General features: G+C 39.7%; 1 protein-coding gene across 1 annotated transcript; it reads left to right on the top strand.

Moving 5' to 3' along the window:
* Positions 1-1,784: 1,784 nt before the first annotated feature.
* Positions 1,785-26,135, top strand: cwf19l2 (CWF19 like cell cycle control factor 2). The gene is made up of 19 exons (XM_087850945.1): positions 1,785-1,881; positions 3,838-3,948; positions 4,655-4,780; positions 5,111-5,224; positions 5,583-5,702; positions 6,300-6,393; positions 9,092-9,207; positions 10,042-10,588; positions 11,850-12,054; positions 13,240-13,363; positions 14,586-14,687; positions 17,817-17,945; positions 18,458-18,595; positions 23,269-23,481; positions 23,706-23,822; positions 23,973-24,128; positions 24,224-24,304; positions 24,490-24,591; positions 24,715-26,135. The coding sequence occupies exons 1-19, from the start codon at positions 1,789-1,791 to the stop codon at positions 24,853-24,855; spliced, it is 2,829 nt and encodes a 942-aa protein (XP_087707071.1). The 5' UTR covers positions 1,785-1,788; the 3' UTR covers positions 24,856-26,135.
* The last annotated feature ends 1,731 nt before the right edge of the window (positions 26,136-27,866 follow it).

The raw sequence follows: 27,866 nt of genomic DNA, 5'->3' as shown, positions 1-27,866 counted from the left end.
ATCAGATGTTATCAATTCCCTTGTTCGCAACTTATAACTGCTGTGATTAGTTCAAGATAAATATGGATTTAATTAATAAAAAAATATCTTTATGCTCAGTTTCTCTAATTTTGATTGTATAATGCACTAATGCTGAAGTATAATTGAATAACAACTCCTTCTTTTTCTATAAACACCTTCAAAACTATCTCTCTCTTTTTTCTTTTTTTTTTACTAGGCAGCTAAAAGATCAAGTGGATTGTAGGATAATGGGCTATTGATGTCTGTGGAGTGAAGCGTGGTTATTCCATGTGGCTCCTCTGTCAGGTCAGTAATTGATCAGCAGCTCCTCCGGGACCCACAGAGACAAACACATTAGGTGCTGAGACGGCGGATGGGTTGGAGGCTTTTATTGATAGTGGTTTATTGATTAAGTAAAACAGGCTGTGTGTGAGAGAGAAAACATTAACAGAAAAGACGTGAGTGTACAGTAGTGGTTCTGTCAGCACTTGACATTCTGAGACATGTAAAATGTTAAGTGTTTTCCCTTAGGTGTGGCCTATTTATTTGTCTGCAAGACATTTAAATCAGCTCACAGGAGTCAAGAGACATTTCTACTGAAAGCAAGTCCTTTCCTGGTCCATATATGTGATCTGAATAAGACAATAACACACATTGATTGATTTCCTCACCAGCCACTTTGCTAGGGACACTTGTTCGACTGCTCATCCTTCCATTCTCTTTCATTTATCCTTATCAGGGTCGCGTGTGGGCTAGAGCCTATCCCAGCTACCATAGGGCGAGAGGCAGCCAGGATACACCCTGGCCAATCTGCACAGGGCTAACACAGAGAGACAGACAACCATCTGCACTCACATTCACGACTATGGGCAATTTATAATCCTCAATTAACCTAACCCCACACTGCAGGTCTTTGAACTGCCGGAGGAAGTCGCTTAATTTCTGCAGCAACATTCAGAGGATGTGGTGTAATTTGGCAACAGGAAAGCATGGATTCATCCTACCTATATCAACAGTTCAGCCTGATGGTGGTGTAATGACATGAGGGGTAATTTCTTGGCTCACGTTGGGCATCTTAGTACCAGCTGGGCATTGTTGTCACAGCTTACCTAAGTCTTCCTGCTGACCATATCGAACTTCTTCTGTGACCAAACTATATCCATCCTTTGATGACTGCCTACAGCAGGATAACACACCATGTCACAAAGCTCAGATGATCTCAAACTGGGTTCTTGATCATGAAAATGTATTCACGTTTCCTCCAGAGTTATGGGCTCTAAATCAAGTAGGGCACATTTGGGATGTGGTAGAACAGGAGATTGGCATAATTAGATTAGATGAAACTTTATTAATCCCTTGGGTGGGTTCCTCCGGGAAATTCAGTAATAAACAAGAAGCAAATAAATCTGCAGCAACTGTGTGATGATAACATGTCAATATAGGTCAAAATCTGGGGAATATTTCCAGCACCTAGCTGAATGACTGTGGATTGTAAATACAGTCTGTATTTATGATTATATTACTATCTTCATTGTAGACACTAAAATCACATTCTGTTGAAGTGAATTAAATTGTCATTGTAAATGTAAATGTTAACTGTCAGGTGAAACATTGTGCCAAATCATAAGTGTCCATATATAATGAAATAGGATAAGGGGGAAAAATTGAGTCGAAAACATTGGACGACAAAATTACTGCCGTCTTTTGGAACTACAACAACCACAAAACGACAGTAGTCGTAAACCTCAACGCTTTACGACACTTTACAAAAACATTGACGGCGCTGTTATGGCGGCGTACGGACTCAGTTTTGAGAGTACAAGTAGCATCGATGAAAGGAAAGAAAAGAAACGACAGGCACGACAAGAGGCGCTAGAGAAGGTACGAAATGTCAGCTTCCGAAACAGTATCTCTCTTTTTAAATCTAAATTTGTTTAATTGCCACCATTTTTGGTTTAAATCATACGCGTTTTGTTCAAAGGAAAGCTAGCAAGCTAAGTAGGCTAACACCCACAGTCATGTTAATTCTTAGTGTGGGTTTTGTGACACAGCAGCGTCTTTTCAGGGAATTATCCTTACTTGTTATATAAACCGGCACCTTTGTGTCGTTTTTGGTCCCCTTTTCTCTGTTGGAAAGCTAACAGGACTTGTGTATCTTCACAATAACCCGATGACATTTGTGTATCTGAACAGGCAGATCCTGTTAGGCTTGTAGAGAGAAGGCAAACACTGAATGAGGCAGATAGCAGACATGTGCTTAACAGATGATATTTGCCACAGTGTCAGCTACTCGCGCTGCCCGTTTTAAAGATTAGGACGGCCTCGTTGTTATAATCACATATATACACAGTTTGTCGATTGGGCGTTATCTTTTTGCCGTGCAGCTTTGTTTACACTGTTAGCAGATGGAGGTACTCCCACAGAGTGCACCTGATGATGCTTCCAGTAGATGAGCCACACTATCTGCTTTGCTCACACGTAATTGAGGTGGCTAAAGCAAAGAGTGCCACCTGATTTATTATACTGAGTTTAAAGTGGAATAGAAATGATTAATCAATGTCACACGTGTAAACATAAACTGAAAGGCCGTTTAATGTTTAAATATTTGACAACCTCAGCCCTCATCTCCTGTGTAATAAGCAAAACAAAGAGAACCACGTCTCTGTTTGGGGACTGTCTTTTCGATATTGAGCTGTCAAATTCTAATAATTTTTAATGTCAGCTTTTCGGTTTCTGGCCACGGCATCAGGCTAGCTCTGCATCTTCCTGAACTGGTATTATACTGGTTAGGTGGTTAATACCGGGTTAGATCCCCTTCTGTCTTTAGATCTGTCCTAATTTTTTGTCATTAAGATTCAACAAGGTCTTGGAAACTTTGCTCAGATTTTGGTCCTTATTGACGTGATAGCAACACACATGAATTGAGATCTGGTGGCTGAGGAGGGCATCGGAGTACAGTGAACTCATTTACGTGTTAATATTTTTTATTTGTAACATGGTATTTTATCCAGCTGGAAGCAGCCTTCTTAAGATGGACACACTGTGGTCACAAAGGGATAAAAAAAACACATGCAGTGATATGCAGTTAAACTGTGGCATTTAAACATTGCTAATTTGTTATGAAGGAGCCCAAAGTGTGCCAAGAAAATATTCACCACACAATTACACAACCACCAGCTGCCTGAACTGGTGATACAAGGCAGGATGGATCTATGCTTCCATGTTGTTTCCACCAAATTCTTACCATATTCTCTTCTGTTATGGCAAGAATCAAGACTCAGCAGATCAGGAAACAGTTTACAAACTTCTGATGTCCAATTTTCTTGTTTTTAGTTAGAGTGACACCCAGTGTGCTCTTCTGCCACTGTAGCCTCAAGGTTCAATGTGTTGTGGCTTCAGAAATGCTCTTTTGCATACCTTGGTTGTAACGTGTGGTTATTTGACTTACTCTTCCTATCAGCAGTCGTTCTCCTCTCACCTCTGACCCCTGACGAGGTCTTTTCTCCCAGAGACCTGTTGCTCATTTTATATTTTCTCTTTATTTGAACTTTCAATGTAAACCTTAAAGATAGTTGCACAGGAATCCCTGCAAATCAGCAGTTTCTGAAATATTCAGACCAACCTGGACAGAACCGAGAATCATACCAGGTTCAAAGTCACTTAAATCATCTTTCTTCCTCATTCTCATGCTCTATCCCTGTCATGTGATTGGCTTAATAGGTATCTGTGTTAATGAGCAGTTGAACTGGTGTACCTAATAAAGTGTCCAATAAATATATGTCACAATGCAAATGCTAGTAAAAATTTTGAAGTGTTTATTTCCATTTTGTCATCCAGGCCAAGCAGCAGTATGACAAGGAACAGAGGAGGAAGGAGCTGAAAAGGCAGAGAGGGGAGGACACTTGGATGCTCCCTGAGGTCAATGAGAGGCTGCAGCAGATAGAAGACGTAAGATGGAACATTTATACTTGTGCAGACAGTGCCTTTAGGTAGTTGCACGAACCATCCTTACTGCGTTTGCTCAAATATGACTGGGCTCGTAAAAATATGTATTTTTACGACTTATATTACACATTTAATACTTATATTACACATTTAATACTTATATTACACATTTAAATAAAATTTTTATTATTTCCTTCAAGTAATGACTGCTGGTCCACTGGGGAAATCTTTGCAGTATAATCATTTCTTAAGTTTTACAGTAGGTTTGTTTAATTGATTTGTGTGCACCTTTCTTTGTTGAAATAATTAAATAGGTAAATGTGTTTTTTTTATACAATTAATCAGTACATTTGATTAATTATGCATTTGATAAATAATTTATTTTCTATTGAAGGTGTAATTAATGACACATTTTATACAATTATTTATTGATTAATTTATTTATCCATTTTCAATTTTGGTTAATTAATTAGCCGATTTATTATTTCATAGTGTATTTATTTAGTTCTTTATTCATTTCATTTTGGAAATGGATGTCAATCACTGTTGGAGACACATTCCTGTGTTTGTTCTTTATTGGAGAACTTTAACCTGGGATATCTTTTATGATTGAGAAATGATTCTGCGGACATTTTTGGTTATTATGGTTATCTAACAAACTTAAGGTGAAGTTAAGAGAAAATAATCATTCCCTCTGCATCTGCTGCAGGCGGGTTCTGTCAAGAGCAAAAAGAAGAAAGAGAAGAAATCAAAAAAGAAAAAAGAGAAGAAGAAGAAAGCCAAGAAAGAGAAGAAGGCGGCAGAAACAGGAGATGGCTCAAGTGACAGCTCACAGGTAGATTCGAGAGTCATTTACTGCAGGATTCCTTTAAGCGTGGCCTCAAGTTAAATCCTGAAGATTTATCCTCGATTTAAAGCTGATATCTGATATACGAGCAATCGTTGAGCTTTGCAGTTGAAGATTTCATATTGTGACATTTCTGAATGATCAAAGCGTCTTTATTTTGTTATAAAGTGACATCCCTGTCAAGTGGCAATGCTATTGATTGAGAAGACTGCAGCTCTTGTCACTCTTCGATTGATTTTTTTTTTTGTTGCTTCCCTTCTTTGTTATCATTTTCTCTCTTATTCTCTTTTCCTTTTATTTCCTCTGACTCTCTGTCAGGACTCTGAAGATGAGTGGGTTGAGCTTCAGCCTCAGACTCAGACTAAAGCCTGGCAAGTTCCCAGTGAGTCCAAACCTTCAGAGAGCGACGTCAGCCCAACACAGAATGTCCAGGTCACTTCCTCAACAAGTCTTTCTTTTACTAAATAATTATTAGACTCAGAAAGTAATTTTTCAAGGTATTTTTAATTGTAGAATCAGGTTTTCTGAATGATAATGACCTTTCCTTTTTCATTTTTCATTATAAGAGGCGATGTTGTCTGTAGAGATATGAAAGCATTTACATGTGCACACAAGTTTTGTTTGCTTTTAAACCGTACATACTCATTAATTACTTCCGTAAAGTAGCAAATTTGAAAATGTTTTTGGAGTTTTTCACTTCTTTGTTTGCTGTATATGAGAGGAAACGTGTTATGTGTTAAGTTGTGTATTTTCCTCGTTTAACTCTCCACTGTCTTTCTTCACCCCGCAGAGAGACGAATGGATGACTTTTGACTTCCTGGCAATGAAGACTACATCCACTGCTGATAGAAGGGCTGAGAAAGAACGTCAGAAAGAGGAAGAGAGAGCCAAGGCTCAGGCCATTGAACAGGTTTGTGTGTGTTGTTTTTTTTCCCCACTTAGTTTCTGGCTGCAGAGTGACATTACCCAAATGCATCGCGTCATAATAATCTTTTCAGCATACCATGCAAGAAGAGCAGTTTCTGAATCATCAAATTAAAATGAGCCTTCTAGTATTTGCTTGCTTTGTCATAACTACTGGGAGCTGGGTCGTGTGATGAGCATAGCTTTCTTTATAACTGCAAAATATTCACGGCAGAGTTTCTCACAGGTTGAGCATTAACTGTTGGTGGTGCGTGGCATAGCTACAGTTTAATGTACATATCACATTAATTGTTTTAAGGGTGTAACAGAAAACCTACAGCGAATTAGGAGAACTGCTCAGCACAGCACGTTTTTGGATTCCTAACAGGATGCCAGTCAAGTAAGAAGTAGCTTTGATGAACTGCTGTTAAGAAAGTTAAAGAGATCGTTTCTGTCCATATTGTTTCTCTGCAGCTTGGGTCGAACTTCTCACCCAAACAGTGTGAGTGAGACGTTCGTTTGTCACCGCTTACTGTTTTTGTGCTCCTGTTGGATTATTTAAATTAATATAAGATGTTCTTTTGTGTGTGTTTATAATTCTTAGGCTGGTTTGCACAAATTAGAGCTAAACCCATACTGGAAAGATGGAGGAACTGGACTGCCCCCAGAGGAGATGACTGATTCTGCAGCAAAAAAAGGTAACATACTAGACTCTATTGAGAGTTTTCCAGTTTTATGATTGCGAAATGTAAACTATTCTTTGAGGATTTTTGTCTCATCTCCTCAGAATATAATTTGATTCTTAATTGTATTTGTTTGTTTCACTTTATCATCAGCGAACATGAATATCCATTAGTTATACTGGTTCAGATTGAAGTGCAGAGCAGCTTATACACTGTAGATAATTTAGAGTAACCTAACACTGAAAATAGTGTGCTACTCAGATGTTCCACCTATTTGTCCCGTTTTCTGTCTTCTCTTGCTCGTGTGACCTTGATTGTCATGTTTTCTCTTCCATCCTTCTCCCTTCTGCTGGGCTTCAGCTCAAGTAAATGAGGCATTTGACAAATCCGTGGTTTACTATACTGCCCATTCACTCAAATTGGTATTTGAAATATTGGCTTTAAAATAAGTCCTAAAAATGTACATTGATTTTAAATAGCAGAAAACTGGGCCTACTTAGTCGTGTTGTCTTTGAGGTTATATCACACTTTTTTTCTTTGTTTTCTCAGCTTCTCGTTTTATGTACTTTAAGGACCTTTGTTCATGTTGGCTTGGAAGTTGAGTTCCATATTTAATTCTCATCCTTTGAAGCAACTATCTTGATTTAGGAAAGATCTTGTACATACTGTTTTCGAGTATTGTAAATAAACGTACTACATGATTTGTAAAATACTATGCGGGGGCTTTAACATCTTCCCTTCCTGCATGCCTTTTAATTGATGGATATTTTATTTGGATACTCTTACAATCTGAGGCCTCAGAGGAACATTCCTACTATTACAAATAGTGACCCTCTCAACCCCACATTTATATTTCTCCCTTAAACTGCCCACACTGGAAAAAGACTGATTTCTCTGAGCCACAGTCCTACTCAAGGGAGTTTCTGTAAGTTTGCATTGTTTTTTAGGAGGGTTTTTTATGTGTTTTTTTTTTAATTTTTTAATTTTTTATTTTATTAGCCAGAGACTTTGCTGGTGTTCTGAACATCCAGAAGAAGGTAGAATAAGATAAAAAGAAAATAATAAAAAGCATGTTTGTAGACAGAAAACAAAATTGGCCGTGTGACAGGAGAGGAAGAGAAAAGCAAAGCTTCTGAGTCGGGATTTGGGAAAAGAAAGTGAGAGAGCTGCGTTAAGCTGACAAGCAAATTCAGATATGTACGCACGTGTCTGTTATCTCTATACCATAAGTGAAGCTCCCCTTGAGAGCTCGCATAGCCTCTTGTAAACTTGAATTGAGAGCAAAGCAAAATAAGATGAAAAAAAAACAAATACATGGAGTATTCATGTGTGGTTGAGGAATGTTGTTCACCTCATTTCTCCACACTTTTTTAAAAGAGAGAGACAGAAAAAAGACTGCAGTCTTATATTTGTACAGCGTACTTTAAGGACGACAGAGTTTTAGCTTTTTGCTCTCCTCTCTTCAGCTTTGAAGCAGATATTTAAGCAGTGGCGTACTCCCAAACACAAAGAAATAAAATGCTCATTGCTGACCTTGACCAGAGAGACATTTGGCTTTGGTCGGTGCATTTGTCATGTCGTACTGCTCTGGGAAGTTGGAAGGAGCATTAATTTCCCATAGATTTGAAAAATGTGTTTATCTAGTTTTTTCCCACCTCCCTAATCCTGACCTTGGGTTCTTCTCTATTACTCTTCTTCTTTTCGCCTCAGCCTGGCTGTCTTATTTTGTTCACTTGCTTTTTGTGGATTTTTTTTTTTTGTACCTAGGATTAGGTGTTTGTTTTTGGTTTTGTTTTCTTTTGTTTCTGTGATGGTGTGTGCAAAAGGTCCACTAGTGAAAGGTCACCTGGATCTACTGTAGAGTTTAATGTAGATAATGCTAGTTAATGTCTGGTATAAGGTTGTCAAACATAAGGCCTGGGGGCTAGAATCAGCCCAGCAAATACTCCAAATCGGCCCGTCTTAAGAAAATGTGAAGGTGTGCATAGATTTGTAACTTTTAAATGAAATTTATATTTTACAGTTTTTCCTATTGATAAAGACCCCCACCGCTTCCAAAGTCATTCACAGTAGAACAAAACTAACAATTACATACCCTTTTTTTGTAGTTTAGCATCTGTACACCACCACAGTGATGTTAAAATTCACAATCAAGATATGATTGAACTGCTTAAAATGAATTGGACAGACTAGCTTACTTTTAAATATCAGGATTATTTTTGGAGGAAAATCCTTTGCACCCAGTGACCATGTGAAGTCTAGACCCCGTAGGCTTCACCAAACGTGTGTTTCCACCCTTGAGATGCTCCGCCTGTTCTTTACTGCAGTCACCTTCAGCTGCTGCTTGTTTGTGTCATTTTTGTAGCATTTTGCATCAGCTCCAAATCTTTCATCTGTGTAATTTGCCATGAAACAAAGAGGGTAGAAGCCTCGCCATGAAACTGCTGTCAGTTATTTGTCCTAATGATTCTGAGCCTTTGAAAATGTGGGGACTGTGTATAAAAATGACTGCAGTTCCAAAACCGATTTGTAAAATTTTGTAAAACCCTTTGAATTAAAGCAGAGAGCCTGCACTTAAATCACAGCCTTGGTTGTTTGATTTAATTTTGCCTCTGGCGTACAGAGGCAAAATGTAAAAAAAAAATATGTTTATTAAAATAAATGTGTTATTCAAAAACCTAACTGTATGTGTTTTCCCTGTGTATGCCTGCAGGCCCAGTAGTGAATGATGGTGGTCTGAGCTGGCTGAGGAAAAGCTACCAGAGGATGAAGGAGCAGGCAGAGAGGGAACAGCGCAGTCTCAGTGATGTGGTGGCTGAGAGATACGGAGTGAGAATTAACTCTTGCTGCTCTCACACATTCGCACACATACATGTGCACGTAACGGATGATGATGCTGCATAACAATTGAGATTTGGACATAAAAACATCGACTGACGTTCACGTTTATCTTAGTAAGAAAGGCTTAACTGTCAAAGCAAATGCACTTAGAAGACGAGGATTTATGCACACATATTCCCTCACTACTGTGGGAGGAAAGAGACACCTTGGACACCTTGTTCTATTATTAATCTGTGTCTTTGCTGTTTGACATCACACACACACACACACACACACACACACACACACACACACACACACACACACACACACACACACACACACACAGTGCCTGGCGTCCTTTGTTATGTCACTTTCAGCAGTTTCAGCGTTTGTGCATCTATTTATCAGCGCAGAAAAAATTCACTGTCAGAACATTGTGTGAATAGAGCGTGTGTGTTTTTCTGTGTGCATGACTTCTGTTTCCTTTGTCAAAACTTTGTCGGCAGCGCAGCTCTTGTTTCTTATAGTAACACAGCTGACTTTCAGCTTAGTCAGGCAGCCAGAAAGCTGCTTCTTTTTTCTTTTTTTTTTGCCTGATTCATGTTGAACTGCAGTAAAAATACCTTCAGAGTCACCTGCATCTGAGGCCAGCAAAATCTTTACACATCAGAGTAGCCTGCTGGAAATTATACATCAGATACATTATGCATTCACTCTATTGTTTCCTGCCACTTTTTGTTTTATGTACCTTAGGTCCAGAGTAAAGTTCAGGTATCTGATCTGAAGATCTGAACTGAGAACATTTGCCTTGTGGTGTTTTGTATTTCTGTCCTTTTATAGTCAATGGAAGAATTTCAGCAGAGACTTGCTGAGGCTGAAGAAGCTATGTATGGCCAGAAGAGAAGAGAAGGAGATGGCACAAGCAGAGGCGGGTGGAGGAAAGGAGAAGAGGTGTACACGGAGAGGTGGAAGAGAAAGGATGAGGATGGGGAAGACAGAGATCGGTGGAGAAAAAATGAAAAGGACAAGGAATCGTCATCGGAAAGCCGAGAAAGATACCGCGGTGGAAGGGGAGGGGAGAGGGAAGGGTATAGAGGAAGAGAGGAGGAGCGTGGTCGAGATGGAGACAGGTATAGAGAAAATGAAAAGGATAGAGAAAGAAACAGGAATAGAGACAGAGAAGGAGAGAGGGACAGGGATAGAGGACGAGGCAGAGATGCAGGCAGAGAGAAAGATGGGGATAGGTGTAGGGATGGAGAAAGAGAAAAAGATAGGACCGATGCAGCAGCATCATCTTCTGGGCAAAGCTGGAATCAACGCTCCCTCACGCTTGGATCATTGCAAGGCCGCTTCCTCAAACCCTCAGAAGATGATGACAGTGGTGAAAGTGAGTTTGCGTCAAGACCTTTTCTTATATGTACAAAGAAGCATCAATATATTAATCCCATTTAGGGAACATTTGTTACATAATGCTACAGTCATTATAGGAAAAACAGCAATTGGAGATCATAATATGGCCATAAGAATTGTGACCATGCACTATTAATTTGTGATCTTATTCACTTTACTTTGAAGACGGTGAACGTGTCTGCGACAACTCGCAGTCAGCTGATGTTTACAAAGCAACCTTAGTGCATCGAGATGGCGTTAAAACTGTGATAAGACAGTCTGCTGTCAGTTTACAAGGTAGACGGTGAAAAAAAATGCAAATCTGTTGGCATCTACAAACAGAAATTCACATGCAGAGTCCAGCCAGAACCTCATAGATTTGAATTAGAAATTCAGAAATTCCTCCACAAATACTGATGTAGTTGCTATAGAATCACATTTAACCACAAAATGGCATATATGGTATATAAATATGGAATATAAATCCCATATAAATATGGGATTATAACCAGAGTCATACAGTTGGCACCCATTTGAGTCAAGTCACCTCTTGCAAAAAGACGTATTGCAGATCTGCAGACCTTCGCTGAGAGTGATTGCAGTCAGTTTGAGTCGGACCGCGATTATTTCGGAGGCAGGTTTCCTCCCACCAGGCAACCTATACAATCAAAAGTGATCGCCAGGGTGCTGCCTCTGAGTGACTACTTGGCCATTATAACTGCTTGCGATCGGTCACTTGACGATGCAATCGCTTGGTAATCAATTTTTGTTTTCTGGTTGTTTTTTTCCCTTTTATTTCCTCCTTAGTCCTGTGTGACTGTGCAAGAAAACACCAAAACACCTTAACGTTGCTCCTTTCAATGTGGATAAGCAGCAGCTCCACTCTAAACCCCCTTCTGAATGAGTGAACTCCTCCTCCTATGCTAAAGTCCATCCACCCTTTGACAAAAGCTCATTTTCCACACTTGCATCTGTGATCTCATTCTTTCGCCTTTAAAAATTAACAATAATAATGTCAATAAAAATGTCAGCCCAAGATTAACAAATTTGTGAAGTTTCTCAGCAACGATGCTTCATCTGGCGGCACATGGCTACATAACATTTAGGACACTACTATTTACCATCATTGGGCATCAATTACAATGGCTGCAATTAGTCTGCGACTGGTACGTTTGGTACTGACTAGTGACAGAAGAGACGATTAGTCATCTTGTCAACTATTTGTACACGTCCCTAATCTTTAGTTCCTTCCTCTCCAGCTCCTCAGCGTCTTCCTCCTCCTGCACGACCATCCAGAGGGTTCCTGAAACCCAGCTCTGATGATGAAGACTCCAGCAGAGCTCCAGCCTGGAAGAAGAGCAGCAGTCCTGCCTGTGAATCTGACACCTCTGATAAACCACAACAGGAAAACAAGAGAGATGCTGAGAAAACTGTAACTGCTCCTCAACCTGCTGCACCACCAAGGTTTAAAGCTTTTTTTAAAAAAAAAATTATTTTAATGCCTAAAAACCAAAACTTTCTATGATGTTAAACTGCATAAAGCTGCAATAGGCATAATAAGTGATTTATAAACATTCTCATATTTTTCTCTCCTACATAGCTTACCTAATAATATCTTAACCACTGTTGCATATAAACAGGCAGACGGAAATAAGCTCTAAGCTTAGCCAGTTGTCTTTTATCTATGCTGGTTTCTTGTTTGTTTGTTTTTTTGCTGTCTTTAAAACTGTAAATGGCCCCTGCAGCGGAGTTTCTGCCACAGTGCTGTTTGCTCCATGTTTCTGGTGTTGGACATCAGTCACTTTATGAAAGCATTTGTTATCAGCTCCTTCACACAGTGTTTCCCAGTAATCAGACTGATGCTGTTTAGCTAATTCCACCATGCCCCCTGCAAGTCTTCTTTAAAAAAAAATGAATTTCCGTCTCTCTTAACAGGGTTTGCAGCATTTGCGTTTCTAACACCGAAATGTTTAATTTATTTTGCAATTTGTGAGACACACATTATGAAGAATTTAAAAATAACTGCAGTAACTTCAAGTCCAACATGGTCCTTTGTTGTAGGCCAGATGTTGGAGTATCAGTGCTATGTAAAGGCTTCACAGTTGTTCTGTTTTGCCTCATTAAGCTGAGTTGTTTGGGTAAAACGGCACTCGGAACCCCTGCAGCATGAAATGAGTCTACAGTGTGGCAGCAGCATGAAATGATGCTGTGAGAAGTGTAATAGCCTAGAACGACGCTTCCCAGGCTGCAGAGCTAATCCTTCAAGGCAAGGATGTAATGATCTCTGGAGGGCTCAAAGACTCAAATGATTCATAACACATAAACACAGAAGCAAACAACTATATGGTTAAAATTAAAACCTTCACAAATACGTTTCCAATTAGAAGATAAAGCCTCTTATCAGGGTGGCATTTTTGTGTCTTTGAAAGCGGCCGTTCGGAAGGCGGAGTACGGAAAAGTCTAAAGGAAAAGAGGAAAACAGTTCAAGTGAATTTTTATTTTTTAAACTTAATGGACAATTTAATTTTGCAGGTTTCTATTTAGAGTTATGAATTTGACATATAGTAAATCAGTGACATGTTTTAAATTTTCCTTTTCACCTCTTTGTTTTAGTTCACCCTTCAGTCTCTCCTCTGTGTGTTTACCTAGGGCTGAGAGCGAAGGCGAGGAAGAAGAAGAAGAAGAGGAGGAGGAAGAGGTTCCACTGTTGTCAGAGGAGGAGCTGAACAAACTAGGGTCCAAGCTAATAAAGGCAGAGATCATGGGCAATACGGTGAGGCAGTTATTTATTACTGCTGACCTTCTGTCAACCTGTTTTAACTCGGGCATTAATTTCCTCCAAAGCAGCAAAATATGTTGAACTGCACTGCATTCAAGAGGGCCCGAGACTAGACCCGTTACTCCTTCACATACAAAGGACCCAGTTGAAGTGGACACCACCTGGGTGAGGTGTTTCAGTCCAACTGGGAGAGGCCCTGGGGCAGAACGAGGGGAAGCACTGGGGAGAACGTGACTCACGGCTGGCCTGGGAATGTGTTCCTAGAACAGCTGGAGAACGATGTCTGTTAGAGTTTAGAGACTTCTTAGACTGCTGCCCCAACACCTGGACCTGGATTAGTGGCAGCAGATGGATCGATGGATACAGAAACGCCTTTAGAACTGACTTATTCTAAAAGACATACCTCAGTCTAGTTACCTGTATGCTACAAACATCATTCATAACGGAACATTGTCTGGTCGTTGAAAAATCCTCTGGTATTGTGGCAATTTAGTATTCAGTTTGATTGCTTCTATAGTACAATAGTCTCAGATGATCAACAGCATATAAACACACATGGATATGACTACATGAATAAGTCAGAATTTGTTGATGTAAAAAAAACCCTCTAAAGTTCATATTTGTTGTGAAATCCAGAGTTAAGTTGTTCGGCTTTGTGGGAGAGTTGATATCGATTTGCCTTTCCTTGGCACATATGCTTCAACTCTCGTCTTTGCATGGATTTAACAGCACATCAGGGGATCTGTTAATTTATAGCATTCATTGATCCGCGCACTCGAGCCTTCCTCTGTCTGTTTTCCTGTGTCAATTCTAAGAGTGCTATGGGATTTCTTCTGGTGCGTGTCAGAGCTGCCTGTTACAGTGTTACCATCCTGGCCGTAATCACCTCCCTACATGATAAAGCAATCAAACTATGTCTATGTTTGCACACCTGTGTTTCATAAGTGCAGTTCACAGTCACACACTTGGCTTTAATGAAGGTATCAGTGCACTACACTCACCTCCCACTTTATTAGGTACACTTACTAAACTGTGGGGACTTCCTTCTCTTGTTTATACTCACCTGATCATGTCTGAAAGGATCTTTGATTGGTCAAAGTCTCCTGTCTTGGGAAAGTTTTCTCTAAAGCTTTAAACTTATGTTATATATGAACATTGTGTTCTTTGTGTTATAACTAAATTTCTGTTTTTGTGTGTGTGTCTGTGTGTGATTTAGGCCGTCATTGAGAAGCTGAAATCACAACTGGAAGCAGCTCATAAAGCCAAGGAGAAACATGCTGCCAGGAAGAAGCTACAAGAAGCAGCCAAATCAAACCAGGTCTGTAGATATTTTACAAAGTCACCATCTAACTTTATCTAACTAGTTATTGAAAAGGGAGACAGAATATTAAAAACACCTCTCAATAACACAAGATGACCATGAAGCTGTGCACTTGGTTACAGGGTTGTTCTCAATGCGGTTTGCTTTTCGTTCGAAAAAGCCGTGTAGCATTCCTAAATGACACAAAGATGGTCGAACAAGACAGAGAACAAAACGTTTTTATTTTTCACAAAAAGGAAAACTTGTTTTTGTACGTTTCTTTATTCCCAGCTTTAGAAACTGTCCCTAAAGACACCTTCCAGATCACAGAAGTCTGACCATGTCAGCTTCACATCCGAGTCACTCAATTTTTGTGTTATGACAGCAGCCTTAGTGGGTCAGACCTAAAAACATTTACGTATCACTTTTAGTGTGACATAAGTCTAATCCACATATATTAATGCATAGATATGTATAAGATTATGACCTCCAAGGGAATGGAGGAACCCCACCTCCCCACCCCACCCCCCTAAAAAAAAAAACATAATTTTGTTTTGAAATCTGCAAGACTATGCAGACAGGCTTTGCAGAAACTAAAGGAAGTGTTAGAAGCAGGAATGAGCCATGCAGCTGTGGAAAGATGCAAAGGAGGCTCAGAATGACTTCCTTAGAGAAGTTTTGAGCCGGATGTCTGTTTGTAGCAGCATTCTCACATATTTATATCCAGCACCCAATATTGCACACTCACCGTGGCTTTCTCACTTGTTAGTATATCTAAATGAAAGCATGAAGAACAACAATGTAACAGTGACCTGTTTCTAAATGATAGAATACCAGCATTTTAGCAAAAGTGATAAGGCCAGCACTGTTACACATCCTGTATCTCAAAGGGTGAAAGGGCTTATATATACAGGACTAAACGTGTCCTGTGTATATAACACACACACACACACACACACACACACACACACACACACACACACACAAATGTCTTCAGATGTAAGTGAACTCTGCTGTCATGGGTGACTGCTTGTAAAAAGAATTTATTTGTTTGAAGTCGTGTTTCTGTTCAGCTCTTACGTCGTGCAGTCTGGAAACTGCTCCTGTTCAGCCGCTTCACCAGATTCCTAATGAGACACAAATGTCTTGTAGTGTGCTGACGCACTCTCCTATCAGAGGTCAGGATAAGTGTGCATGATGTATGTATGTGTATATGTTTGAAATAAGAGAACACCAGTGGGGCCAAGTGAAAGGGGCCGGATGCATGTGCTACCATGTCTGTGTCCATAGCGCAGACAATTCACAGTCCTCTAACGTCAGGGCACTGCTTCTTCTCTACTTACTGTCTTACTAATGTCTTTTCTGGCTTCACACGCAGCTGGATAGCCAGACAAATGGTTGCATATTTCTTAGATGAGCAGACGCTCAACAACTTTATAAAAACATGAAAAACAGTGTGATTATTCCTATAATCTGTAGATTGTTATTTGTAGGTTAGGCCAGATTTATCCCCAAGAAAGGCTTCCCTGTCCAAATGAAAGAACTAGAATGAAATACCCAGTAAGGGTTCAGGGAAAATGTAATAATTCTTAGGTTTTAGTGCACTTATCAGCCGAGAGGTACTTCAGCACTGTAAAGATGAAGTGGTGTTGATTTGCACTCATTTGAGATCCTTCCAGTTTGTGTTGTTATAGAAGGCAGTTGGCTTCTTTTCAGTGTTCAGTGTTTTGACTCTTGTTGAATGTCTGGCTTGTATTCAGTGTTTTTTTTGCAATGTGTGGAGACTTAAGGCCGTACTATAGTGACTAACGTGGAGGAAATATTCTCTTCTATTATTTAGATTTTTGTCTTCTGACCCATAGAGATGGGAATCACCAGGCACACCACACCACACCACCACTGCTCATATAAGATTATTGCAATTTTTGACATTTTATGAGATGTTGAGTTTTGCAATAACAGATATTGTGATTTATCACATTTTTCAACGGGAAATTATCTCCTTAAAGTTGAACTTTATCATATCTTTTAATCCAATAAGATAAAGTTATCCTACTCTTGAAATGAAATCGTCAAGTATACCAACACTGTGACTGAAACCTGCCATAAATGTTGCTTTAAGACAGTCGGTCTGCGATCGGTGTGATACGTGATCGAATGGGTTCAAGCTAACAATCTCTTTCTGATCGGAAAATCCTAAAAACCGAGTAGAGCCAAGCTGAGTAGGTGCTAGTCGAAAAGAAGCTTTTGTCACCACATGTTGCAATCGGTAGATGCAAAGAAGATGCTGTCTTATTTTGACCCACGTGACTGAGGCATTGGATGCTCTGAAATAGGAAGTAGCTTTGTCAAGCTTGGTGCGCCCAGTGTTGGATGTTTTTTTTTGTTGAGATGTAAGTTTGCTCATCTAACGTTACTGCAGGATTTGCGTGCATGAGACCAGCCCTGTTGTTCATAGTAGTCCCAGAGTATTTTAATGTATTTAATAAAGTATCTGTATTTTGTGTGCCTCTGTTGATAAAATGATACAATATCGCCATGTATTTTCACCCTGACCACCCAGTCTTCATTTTCATGTGGCGTCCTCTCATCTTCTTTGTTCTTCTTTCCCGTCTGCCTGTCAAAACTTTAAAACTTTAATTAAACTGCAGTTACACACGTCTTTCCTTCTGTATTGATCGAATCAAACTGATAACTCTCACCAAAGCAAAGTAAAGATTAGGAAAGTATACGTAAAATATGGAGATGTTAGTCCTGTGTTTTATTCAGAATGAGCCCAGCCCTTTCAAGCCATTTAAAATTTCACTGCAAGTAAGATGTATTTTTTATTCTGAAGGAGCCCCGATTACTAGTTGAAACTCAGCTGCTTCTTCTGTCTCAACAGCCTGTGAAATCTGACAGATCCACAAACATTAAATCCATCCTCCTCCTTTGCAGTGATCTGAGTGATGAGACTGAAAACGTTGCCTTGCTAGTACATTTCAAACAGTTTTCTTTTTTAAAATATCAAAACTTGTTTTTAAAATTACCTTTCTTGTTACAGTTTGTGGTTGTTGAATGGTTAAAGGTTGAGCACCTGCACAGATATAGTTTTGTGTATTTACAGAATTAAATAGACCTTAAAATTACCCACTTGATTTGTTTCAGGCCTCAGATGGGACCAGTGAAGACCGGGAAATCCTGCTGTTCAGAACAGATGAGGCAGGTCGGGCCTGGCCTGTCAATGCCCCATCTGGACCTCAAGAACCGCACGGAGGACGGCGAAAGAAGAAACCGGTAAGGAAAGAAAAATTATGTAATGCAAGAAATTAGATAAATAATCTATTTGTTGTATCAGCTTGCCAACGCTTGAAAAAAAAAAAAGACTGAGAGGGTCCTGGGCATTGATGCAACAGAGGTGTTGAGAGATGGGGAGCTAATAAGAGGCTTGTATCCAGCTATTTGACTTCTTTTTTGTGTGATATTCATCGTGTGTGAAAAGAGAACAAGCACCTGCCTCTGAGCTGAAACTTGTATACAAGAAACAAAGCCCTCAGTTTATGGTCATTATAAATTTATAAAGCAGTCTAGTCTCCTTTATTCTTCCTGTTTCTTTTTTTCTGTCCACTGTCTCTCACCTCCTGTCAAATATATGATTTCAGATGTTTTGAATAGACTTTAATCTTCTGGGAGTGCTTATTTTAAACATCACATCCAAATTCCAGTGATTTCAAAAAAAAAAATTCCTCCACAGTCTTGTCTCTCTTTGCTTCTTTTTGACATACTTCTGTCTTTCTGTCTCGTTTCAGATCGAGACGCATGTTGACGGTGAGCGTGTCCGTTACTTCCAAGATGATGACAATGTCGGTCTAAAGGAGATGGTGAGAAGGGAGAAGATGAGCTCTGCACATGATCAGAATGCCCTTTACTCTCGTATGGCTGCCAAGGTAAGAAGACATTTCACCATAATCGTGCAATATATTTATTTAACTTCTAAAATGCTTATTTATTTACAATATAAATCGTATAATCTCTTTTCTAATGAGGACAAACACAAGATCTTTTTTTTAGTGTTTAGGTTTGAACACAAGCCGACTAACACAAAGAAAAGCGAAGCGATCGCTACTGCTGTTGTACCGTAGAACCATTTGTAGGGGAAAATAGAGGCTACAATGCTAAAAGCCTTTGTTTGATCAGGTTCAGGCTGTGAGGATGGGGTTGGCATGCACTCAGGCTTAACATTGCTCTGGATACCTTGTTAACTTTGTGTTAGCATGTTGTTTGTGCAGATGCTTTCAAAGACCATATGTTGTGTTAACAGTATAATGCAATTTTTTCCTGTCCTGGATGCAGATTGCGCTTTACCGTTTCACTCTTGTCCTTCTACGCTATTAAAAGTAAAGGTAATGTCCATTTCCCCACTCCTCAGAACTTGTATATTTCCACCATTTATTTAATATTAAAGTGAACTAAACAGCAAACCAAGGGATCATTTTGAAAAAAAGAAAGAAAGACAGAAAAAGATGGTCTGTTTGCTCTCTCTGTCAACAAACAGGTAAAGAGGTGGAGATTGAGGTGAGATTACATTTAGTATCAACTGATCAGGGCGCACATCTGGTAATGTGCAGTGCAGTGTAAAAATAGCAGCCACTGCATCTCCAAAAGACTGGAAACTTTCACATTGGAGCTTTGTTCTGCGTAATATTCATGTCAGTGTCTTCTCGACATTGTATTTGCTTTGTTACTCAGGACAGCAAAAAATTAGTTGATTAAAAAATAAATGGAAAAACTCAACCAGGTTTTATCTCTGAAGGACCAATGAGGCGCATCTTTTACACCTTTTCTTTGTTTTGTTTTTAATTTAAATTTCCTCATGTTTGCGAACAAACAGGGCTCCTGTCCACAGTCCTGAAACAACAGCTAAGCAGTGTGCTGTATCCCTGCCACTATATTATTTTATATTTTATCTAGGAAACAGAAATAGAGGAGGCAAAAGTAGGTTTTTATATTAATTAAGGACATAGTGGATCCAAACAAACAAAAGCCGGTTTCAATCTTGGGAGCTGGTCTTGAGTCACATTGTAGTGGATACATGGAAAAGATCGAGGTTCGAGTTAAGGAGCAGATACAAACCCATTGGGGGTCACAAGGCAGTGTGCTGCCAGAGCTGGTCTCAAACCTGGATAAATGGTAGGTTTGCATCAGGAGGTGAATCTGCTGTAAAATCTGTGCCAGTCCGACTGCTCTGGCTACTCCCTTTGGAAATAAAGGGAGTAGTCGAAAGCTGCTTCTTTGAGTCTGAGTTCTTTGAGTTCATACATGCTGTCAGGAATGGCTTTTGTTCTTCTCCCATTTCAGACTGGGTTTATACACTGAAAAAATGTAAGCAATCAATGAACCTTGACAAATGCAGGGCATATTGATTTTGCTCTGCTTATATCCCTGGCAGCAGGTAAGATCAGCAACACACAAACTTGAAGATAGTGGAAACAAAATATGGCAAAACAAACTATGTATGCATGTTAATGTGAAAGATTACCCCCCTTTTTTTCTGTCACACTTCTCTGAGGAAAACGGCAGCGTTTAAAATTTACACCGTCACATCAGTGTTTGGTTCGATGTCATTATTGGTTTCCCTCCACTACTAGCTGACTCTGTGAGACTCTCTCAGCCACTGTGTGGTTGAAATAGACTCACAGCAGAAGATGAGTTCTGACAGGTTGCGGTGCGTGTGTCAGTCTATCAGCAGCTTTGCAGCCCGCACTTTATCATGAGCCAAGACACATTTTCCTCTTTCCTCCTCCTTTCTTTTTTTAGCTGTTTGCTTCTTCTCTTGGTGCAGGTTGGAAAATGACAAGAACCTGTGCGGGAGTCATAGAGAGAGTGTGTGTGTGTGTGTGTGTGTGAGAGAGAGAGAGAGCAAAGCGTTAATAAACAAAAGGATGGAGGAGTTGCTATGGAAATTTAAAAAAAAAACACACACTTAAGCTTTGTCCACATTTTTCCTCGTCGCTGCCTTTCTTACTCGTTTACGTTCTCTTGCTGTCTCAGTCACTCAGCCTCACATATATATTCACTACACATATGTGTGTCTAATATCTCACACGCACAGACACGTTCTGCACCTACAAAGAGTGACACTAAAAATACATCTGCAGTTACCATGGCAGGGCTTCTATAAATACTGCTAATCACAGCTATAGATTGATGATCTACAAAGAGAAAGACAAACTCTCTATTCTCTCTTGATATCACACTCTGCTTCCCTCTTCGGCCCTTCCTTCTTATCTTTTCTGCTTTATCTATAATTATCCGTCTAAGCCTTTTATCCGCTTGTCCGTGTTTCTCTCTTCTCTGTCTTCCTCTCTTATCCCTCCAACTCTCACCAAGCCAGTCGTATGACTTCAAACGTGTTGGTTACATTTTCCAAAAAGCATAGGTGCTTGTTTGTAAATGTGGGTTTTTGTATGCAGATGGTACGGCTGAAATGGTCATCTCAGGCGGCCCATCTGGCTGCGTGTCTGTTCAGCCAACTGTTTGGTCCAGAGCACAATATCTCCCCAACTACTGAACAGCTGCTGACCACAGTGCCATCAAAATAACCCTGAATTTACCTTTGAGAGGCCTTTGTTGTGGTCCTTGATCGGGTGTCTTGAGGTAGATAGTTTTTCCTGATTTTGCTAATTGGAAAAAAAATAAAAATAAATATAAATTAAACAAGTCACAAATTTGCTAAAATCACATAACTGTGTTTGGATCATCCTATTGTCCTCTTTTGAAGCATCAACTTTTAAGAGAATTGTATTATATTTTGTATACATTCATTTTGTTGTCTTTATTCTTTTTAAGCATAATTTAGGATGTTTGTAGTAAAAATAACACGTTTTGGGATCAGCTTAAACGAAAAGCAGATGTGAAATTTAAACATGAAATCAGAGGTCAAATGTGACCTGATGTCTGGATGCAAACTATAATGTGATTTTTAGTACCTGTATTATTACCTGAGTGTTGCCAATACAAACAAAGACACCTGAATTTTAAGCACAGTTTTAAAGATCAAAGATATTTTATGAAAGTTTGACCTCTTCTTCAAGGTCAAATAAGGTCAGAGTCAAAATAATTTAATATTTAACATCCGCATATATCATGTGTTGTCAATACAAACAATGGCAGAACAAAACACAGTTTTAAATAGCACTGTATAGCATTATTATCACTTTGAGCTTCAGATCCATTTGTTGAACTTGAAGGAGAGGTCAGAGGTCAAATGTGAAACATTGTAAATCTTTATTTGGTACTTTCTGTACTGTTGACAATACACACCACACTTCATATTTATAAGTTTTAAGGCTTTTTGTCCATTTTTGACCAATAAATCATTAAGTTGACCTTGAAGACGTTGATGGATGAAAGGCAAATTTTAAAGGATTGTTAACATAAATTCACTCCTCCACAGTTCAGGTAAAACTTTTCATGCTATCGGGCTTACAGACAGAAAGAATGAGACACACACAAATGCCACCAAAACAGAACGTCCTTCATTGATGCAACAAATGACTAATTGTTTTATCTTGTATGTGAAAAAAATTTAATTGATTAACATTCCCACACAAAAAATGGCATGCTAGTTTATTTATTTATTTTCAATAATCACATATTTCATAATGTAAACAGTGACTGCAGTGCATGGGTATCCAAAAACAAAAGAAATGCAGCTTTGTGTGGCTCTAATGCTGTTTTATCAAGAACACACAACGTAGTTTTCTTTACCGTCACCGTGCAGTTTAACATTTTTCTGGAAACATTATGGTCGAATGTCAGATATGTCGGTGTCTTGTGGCTACAGCAGCGTGCTGTATTCACGATGTATAATTTAAATTGCATCAGGAGTGCATCCGTAAATAAATAATAATAATTATCAGCGGTGATAGTGAGGACTGACAGCATGGTTTGGTTGATTTATTGCTATCGTATAATGCCTAATTAGTCTGTGTGAGAGTGCTCGTGATGGCATGTGTGCAGTAAAATAAAATTGTCTGCTCTTGTCTTAATGCGGTATGTGCTTTTGCACACTTCTATGCCCTCACACTCACTCCTACACACACACACACACACACACACACACACACACACACACACACACACACACACACACACACACACACACACACACACACACGCATTCCCACCCACACTAAAACTAATCCAATTTTCACTCTCACACAGTCACTCCTACACAGCGTATCATGTACACACGCACTTGAGCGACGCTTGACTCTCGCTCTCTCAAATACACACAGATTCCAACCTGTTGCTGGATCACCATGGTGACAAAATTCAGACGTAGAAACACTAGAGTCAGCGTCCTGACGAATACTGTTAATGCACAGAGAGTCGACACCTGCGTGCATTTAGTTGACACTACAGCAATGACTTAATTAATAAATAATGACAGTTTCTATCTGTTTTTAAAAATGTATGTTTTCTCTTTTTGTTTGAAAGTCTGAAACAGGAATTTCAAACTGCAACATCAGACATGAGAGAAAATGTATAGAGACGCCCCCCCCTCACCGTTTCCGTCTCCGTCTCTGTCTCTTTATCGCTCTCCTCTAATCTCTAGATGATGGGGAAGACGGACGGCGACAACTACACGCTGGACGACATGTTTGTGTCGAGCGCAGCGCAGCGGGAGGGTGAGGGGAGGGAGGAGGAGAGGATGAGGAACAGAGCCATCGGGGAGAGTAGGAGGCTGGCTGCCTCCATGGAGAAATGCCAGCACTGTTTCAGCAGCAAAGAGCTCCAGAAACACCTTATAGTGGCGATAGGAAGCAAGGTAAACGCTGGTTAATGCAGGCTGTTATGGGACAAGTAAAAGGAATCTGTGCTGGCATACTTAGATCCTCAATCGTTCGAGTTGTCCATCAAAGTATAATTGGAAATATAGATGATAAAGGTGGGCTGTGATTACTTTTGGAATGTCGAGAAAGTTTAAACCTCATAGATTTATGCATGCTTTGCTAAATTTCATCTGTGTCTGTGTTGTGATCTCGTTCTTAGGTGTACCTAAGCCTGCCCGCAGGAGTGTCGATGACAGAGGGCCACTGTCTCATCTGTCCACTCCAGCATCACTGCTCTGCCACCGGCATGGATGAGGATATATGGTCAGAAATGCAGGTTAGCCCATCAGTGCTCGGAATACTGTTGCTCCAGGCTACAGGGACAACTTTTATCTGCATTTATAGAACAGTGGCAGAAATCATTGGAGCCAAATTGCTGCTATAAAGTGTAACTGAGCTCACCTCTGTGCCACTTTACTGCCCTCAGCTGTTCCGACGTACTTTGGTGCGGATGTTCGAGGCCCAGGAGCTGGACTGTGTGTTCATGGAAACGCACATGAATCCCCGCAGGAGACAGCACATGGTGTTAGAGTGTATCCCACTACCCAAAGAGCTGGGAGATATGGCACCTATCTATTTTAAGGTATCTCTCATCAGTCTAATTGAATGTATTGGTTGCTTTGGCGTTTAAATAGCCTTTCTATTGTGGTTTTTAAAAAACAATCTGTGTTCTCTTAGAAAGCTATCATGGAGTGTGATGAGGAATGGGCCATGAACAAGAAGGTTGTCGACCTCTCTTCGAAAAGCATTCGGCAAGCTGTAGGTTAATTTTTACTCTGTGCAGTTAATTCATTCTTAATCTGGTTACTTAGTATTTCTCTGTTTTTTTTCTGCCCTCTGCCTTGTGTTGTTTTCTGTGCAACTTTTCTTTCAACTTTCTTCTTCTGCTCCTCTGTGTTCCTTTTGAAATGGTAATTTTTATTTTTATTTTATTGCCCTCCCAGGTTCCTCGGAGTCTGCCATACTTTGCCGTAGACTTTGGACTCCAGGGGGGCTTTGCTCATGTCATTGAAAACGAACAGAAGTTCCCTCATTACTTTGGCAAGGTCAGCGGGTGTTTTAAGACTCTTACACGTCATGCATCTCCTTGGGCTTTTTTCTTTCGTTTTTTTTCTGGTTACAATACAGTAACATTTCAGTACGAGTGACCTCTCTTTCTTCTATTACAGGAAGTTGTAGGAGGCATGCTGGACTTGGAGCCTCGGCGTTGGAGAAAGATGATTAAAGAAAACTTTGATGACCAGAGGAAGAAAGTGTTACAGTTTGCACAGTGGTGGAAACCACACGACTGTACCAAGACTCAGGGCTAGAAAAATTCTGTTTTATTGTTTTGTTGTACTTCTTACACAATCCACCATGTGCTTCCCAGTGCAGGGATCGCATTTGATGAACCTGGTGTAGAGTCCCAATTTGGAATTTGACGTAAATGTGCTACTAGCAATGTTACCATGAGATAATTTTCACTGAAATAAAAATAAAAGGACAAATGAAGAAATGTGTTTCAAAAGTTTGTTTCAGTTACATATGTTTGCATAATAAATGCATTTTGTCACTACATATATGCAGTGGATAGTACATGTAAAAATGTTAAAATAAGTTTTATGTGACCGTAATAGATCATTTCAAAACTTTTCCCACCTTTAATGTGACCTCTAACCTGCACAATTGAATATAGTTTATGTCTGAGAGGTTCCAGAACTAATTGGTATTTCTTTAGAATTTTTTAGGGTCTTATAATATAAAATGCTTGAAATGACAGGATGATACTGCCACCGCCATGCTTTACCATAGGTATGGTGTTCTTTTGGTGTTGCAACACCAAAACATATCTTTTGGCACAAATTTCCCACATGCTTTCGGGAAACTTGATTTTTTTTTTTCGGGGAGGTTTGTTTTTGCAAATTGTAGCTGAGCTTGATTATTTTTGTTTTTTGTTTTTTTCTTTAGTCCGTCTTGCAACCCTACCTCAAACTCCAAACATATGGAGAATATGGGAGTTTGTCGTTCCAAGTAGTATAAAACCAGCACTTCTGGTTGCACTTTCTGGAAATTCCTGCAGCCCCTTCAGTGTTGCTGTAGACCTGTAGAACTCTTGGCAGCCTACTTGACTAGTTTTCATCTTGTCTTTTCATCAGTTTTGTGGGGACATTCAGTTCTTTGCAATGTCACTGTTGCCCCAAAATCTTTGGGCATCTGCCGGAAAGATGAAAATGAAGAGGAATTACCTTTCAGCATGACAATGACCGCAAGCATACATCCAAATCAACAAAAGATTGGCTTAATCAGAAGAAAATTAAAAGTTTGGACATCCCATCCAGAGTCCAAATCTAAATCCTAAAGGAAAATGTGTGGGGCAATGTGAAGGGCTGTGCACAAGAGATGCCCTTGCAATGACAAGCGGACAAATACTGCCATGTCAAGGTGTGCCATGCAGACTAATACTGAATGCTGTGATAAAATCAAAATGTGCATTTGTTTTGATGTGTGTGCACAGTTGTGCAACCAGCTTACATTTTTATTTTTGTGTTTTTACTCACAGATTTGTTTGTTTTTTATAGTTGAATTGTAAATGTTATAGGTCACATTAAAGGCGGGCAAAGCTTTGAAATGATTCACTGTGGTCTGATTATTTAACATCACAAAAACCTGGTGCTTTAATTGTACAGTGGATACTAAATTAAAGCCCTTGTCTCTATGCCATACCCACCATTCTCATCTCTTGCCAATGCTGCCCTTCTCTGCCTTTCCAGCCGTGGGATTTAATTTCTTTCTCAGTGGTCTCATGATCCTTTCCAGCTGTCATTTAATTCTAAAAGAGGGTTCCATGTCATCACCACATAGGCAAGTGTACACACATGCTCATATGTCAGAGCATTGCAACCTTTAGACCCAGTCTGTTGTGGATACACGCCTCTCGTAAGCAGTGGGCAGCATTGCCCCAGCATGCAACCTTGGCAGTTTTTTGGTTAGAGCATTGGCTTTCTTATAGGTTCGCTGCTTCATTGACCCCTTTTATTTTCAGGTTTGATCTGAGATACTGTTTGAAGCATCGGCACATCTGGTTTGTGCTGAATTTCAAAGAATCACACAGAGGAAGATTTGATTTTGCAGTGTTTGTGTATATGGTTACAGATTATTAAAGAAAAGCACTAAATAAGGATCCGTCCATTGATACAGCTGTGTCAGAAAACATAACAGAGTGACTGGGTACCTCACTGCAGTTCCTCCTGTTCTTTTTTTCTTACATTTTTAACCTGTGGGTACACAGAACAGGGACTCTTTATTTAATAAGGAACATTATTAAAATACTCCTCAGACGGCACTGGTCTGCACTTTTATTAAGAGAAATCAGGTGTGTTGTGAGACCAGGGAGATTGCCCCTTACTTGTAGTATGAGCACTGACAAAATTTCATTTCCCTGAAAAGGCAGTGTTATGTGTTATTATTGTTGTTTTTATGAGCGATCAATAATCTGTGTGTTGTTTATTATTTTTTCTATGTGCATCAGAGTGACAGTTTTGGCATAAATATGCTGCACTTGCTGCCATGAACGTGATGCAGCTGACAAAAAGAAAAACAAAGCCATCACTCAATACGTGAAATCAAAAGTCGGGTTACAATTTGGCTAAATCTATGACATACTCCTTTATGCAATTTCCTACTCTTTAACCCTGGTTGTACTTAAAAAAAAACATCCTCATGACCAGTAAAGTAGGTTGTTTATATTGTACATGTGTCAGAGAGACACAGTTTCACGGTTAATAGCGTCAGAGTGGTGTGGAGTGATGTACGGTTATGGCCAATTAGATTGGCTTCTGGCAGATTTATGGCCAAATCAGTCATTTGTCTTCTCCCATCTCTGCCTCAGCTGGCCTGACTCCTGGTATTCTGCAAACCCCCGGCACCATCCTGTTGCACTTGCTGTAGCTTTTGGTTCATTTATGCCCCCACCCACTCTGCCTCAGTATAGACAGGAGGTAGATATTTGACAGAGAGATAAGACAATAACATGAGTGTATGTCTTCTGCGTCACAAAATTGAAACCGACATGCCTGCTTAGCAGCGCTCGCCACAGACACACGCGCAGCAGAACGAAAGGATCTTAAAGGCATGACTCACTGGTGTGTGCCATGGGCCTGAACCTTTCTTATCTTCGTGCATTCCATAACTACACGCATTTCATCTTTTACTGGCTTAAACTTAGTGATGCTGTTTCCTGTGTGGCTTTGTCTATATGTGGGTTTTTGCTCCAAGTATGGATTTAAATACTTCTCATTCTGTGTGTGTTGTACTGCACTGGTTAAATTGTGTGACAGTATGG

This window comes from Neolamprologus brichardi, chromosome 14 (genome assembly GCF_056152115.1).
Source record: "Neolamprologus brichardi isolate AB-2024 chromosome 14, ASM5615211v1, whole genome shotgun sequence".
Classification (NCBI taxonomy): Eukaryota; Metazoa; Chordata; class Actinopteri; order Cichliformes; family Cichlidae; genus Neolamprologus; species Neolamprologus brichardi.
This window is presented reverse-complemented; position numbering and strand designations above follow the sequence as displayed.

What these genes read in the sequence shown, in the direction of transcription:
- cwf19l2 (XM_087850945.1), top strand. Translation starts at nt 1,789, where the DNA reads ATGGCGGCGTACGGACTCAGTTTTGAGAGTACAAGTAGCATCGATGAA. An exon ending in TAGTGGCGATAGGAAGCAAG is followed by an intron (nt 23,482 to 23,705) that starts GTAAACGCTGGT and finishes TCTCGTTCTTAG; the next exon opens with GTGTACCTAAGCCTGCCCGC. An exon ending in ATATATGGTCAGAAATGCAG is followed by an intron (nt 23,823 to 23,972) that starts GTTAGCCCATCA and finishes TACTGCCCTCAG; the next exon opens with CTGTTCCGACGTACTTTGGT.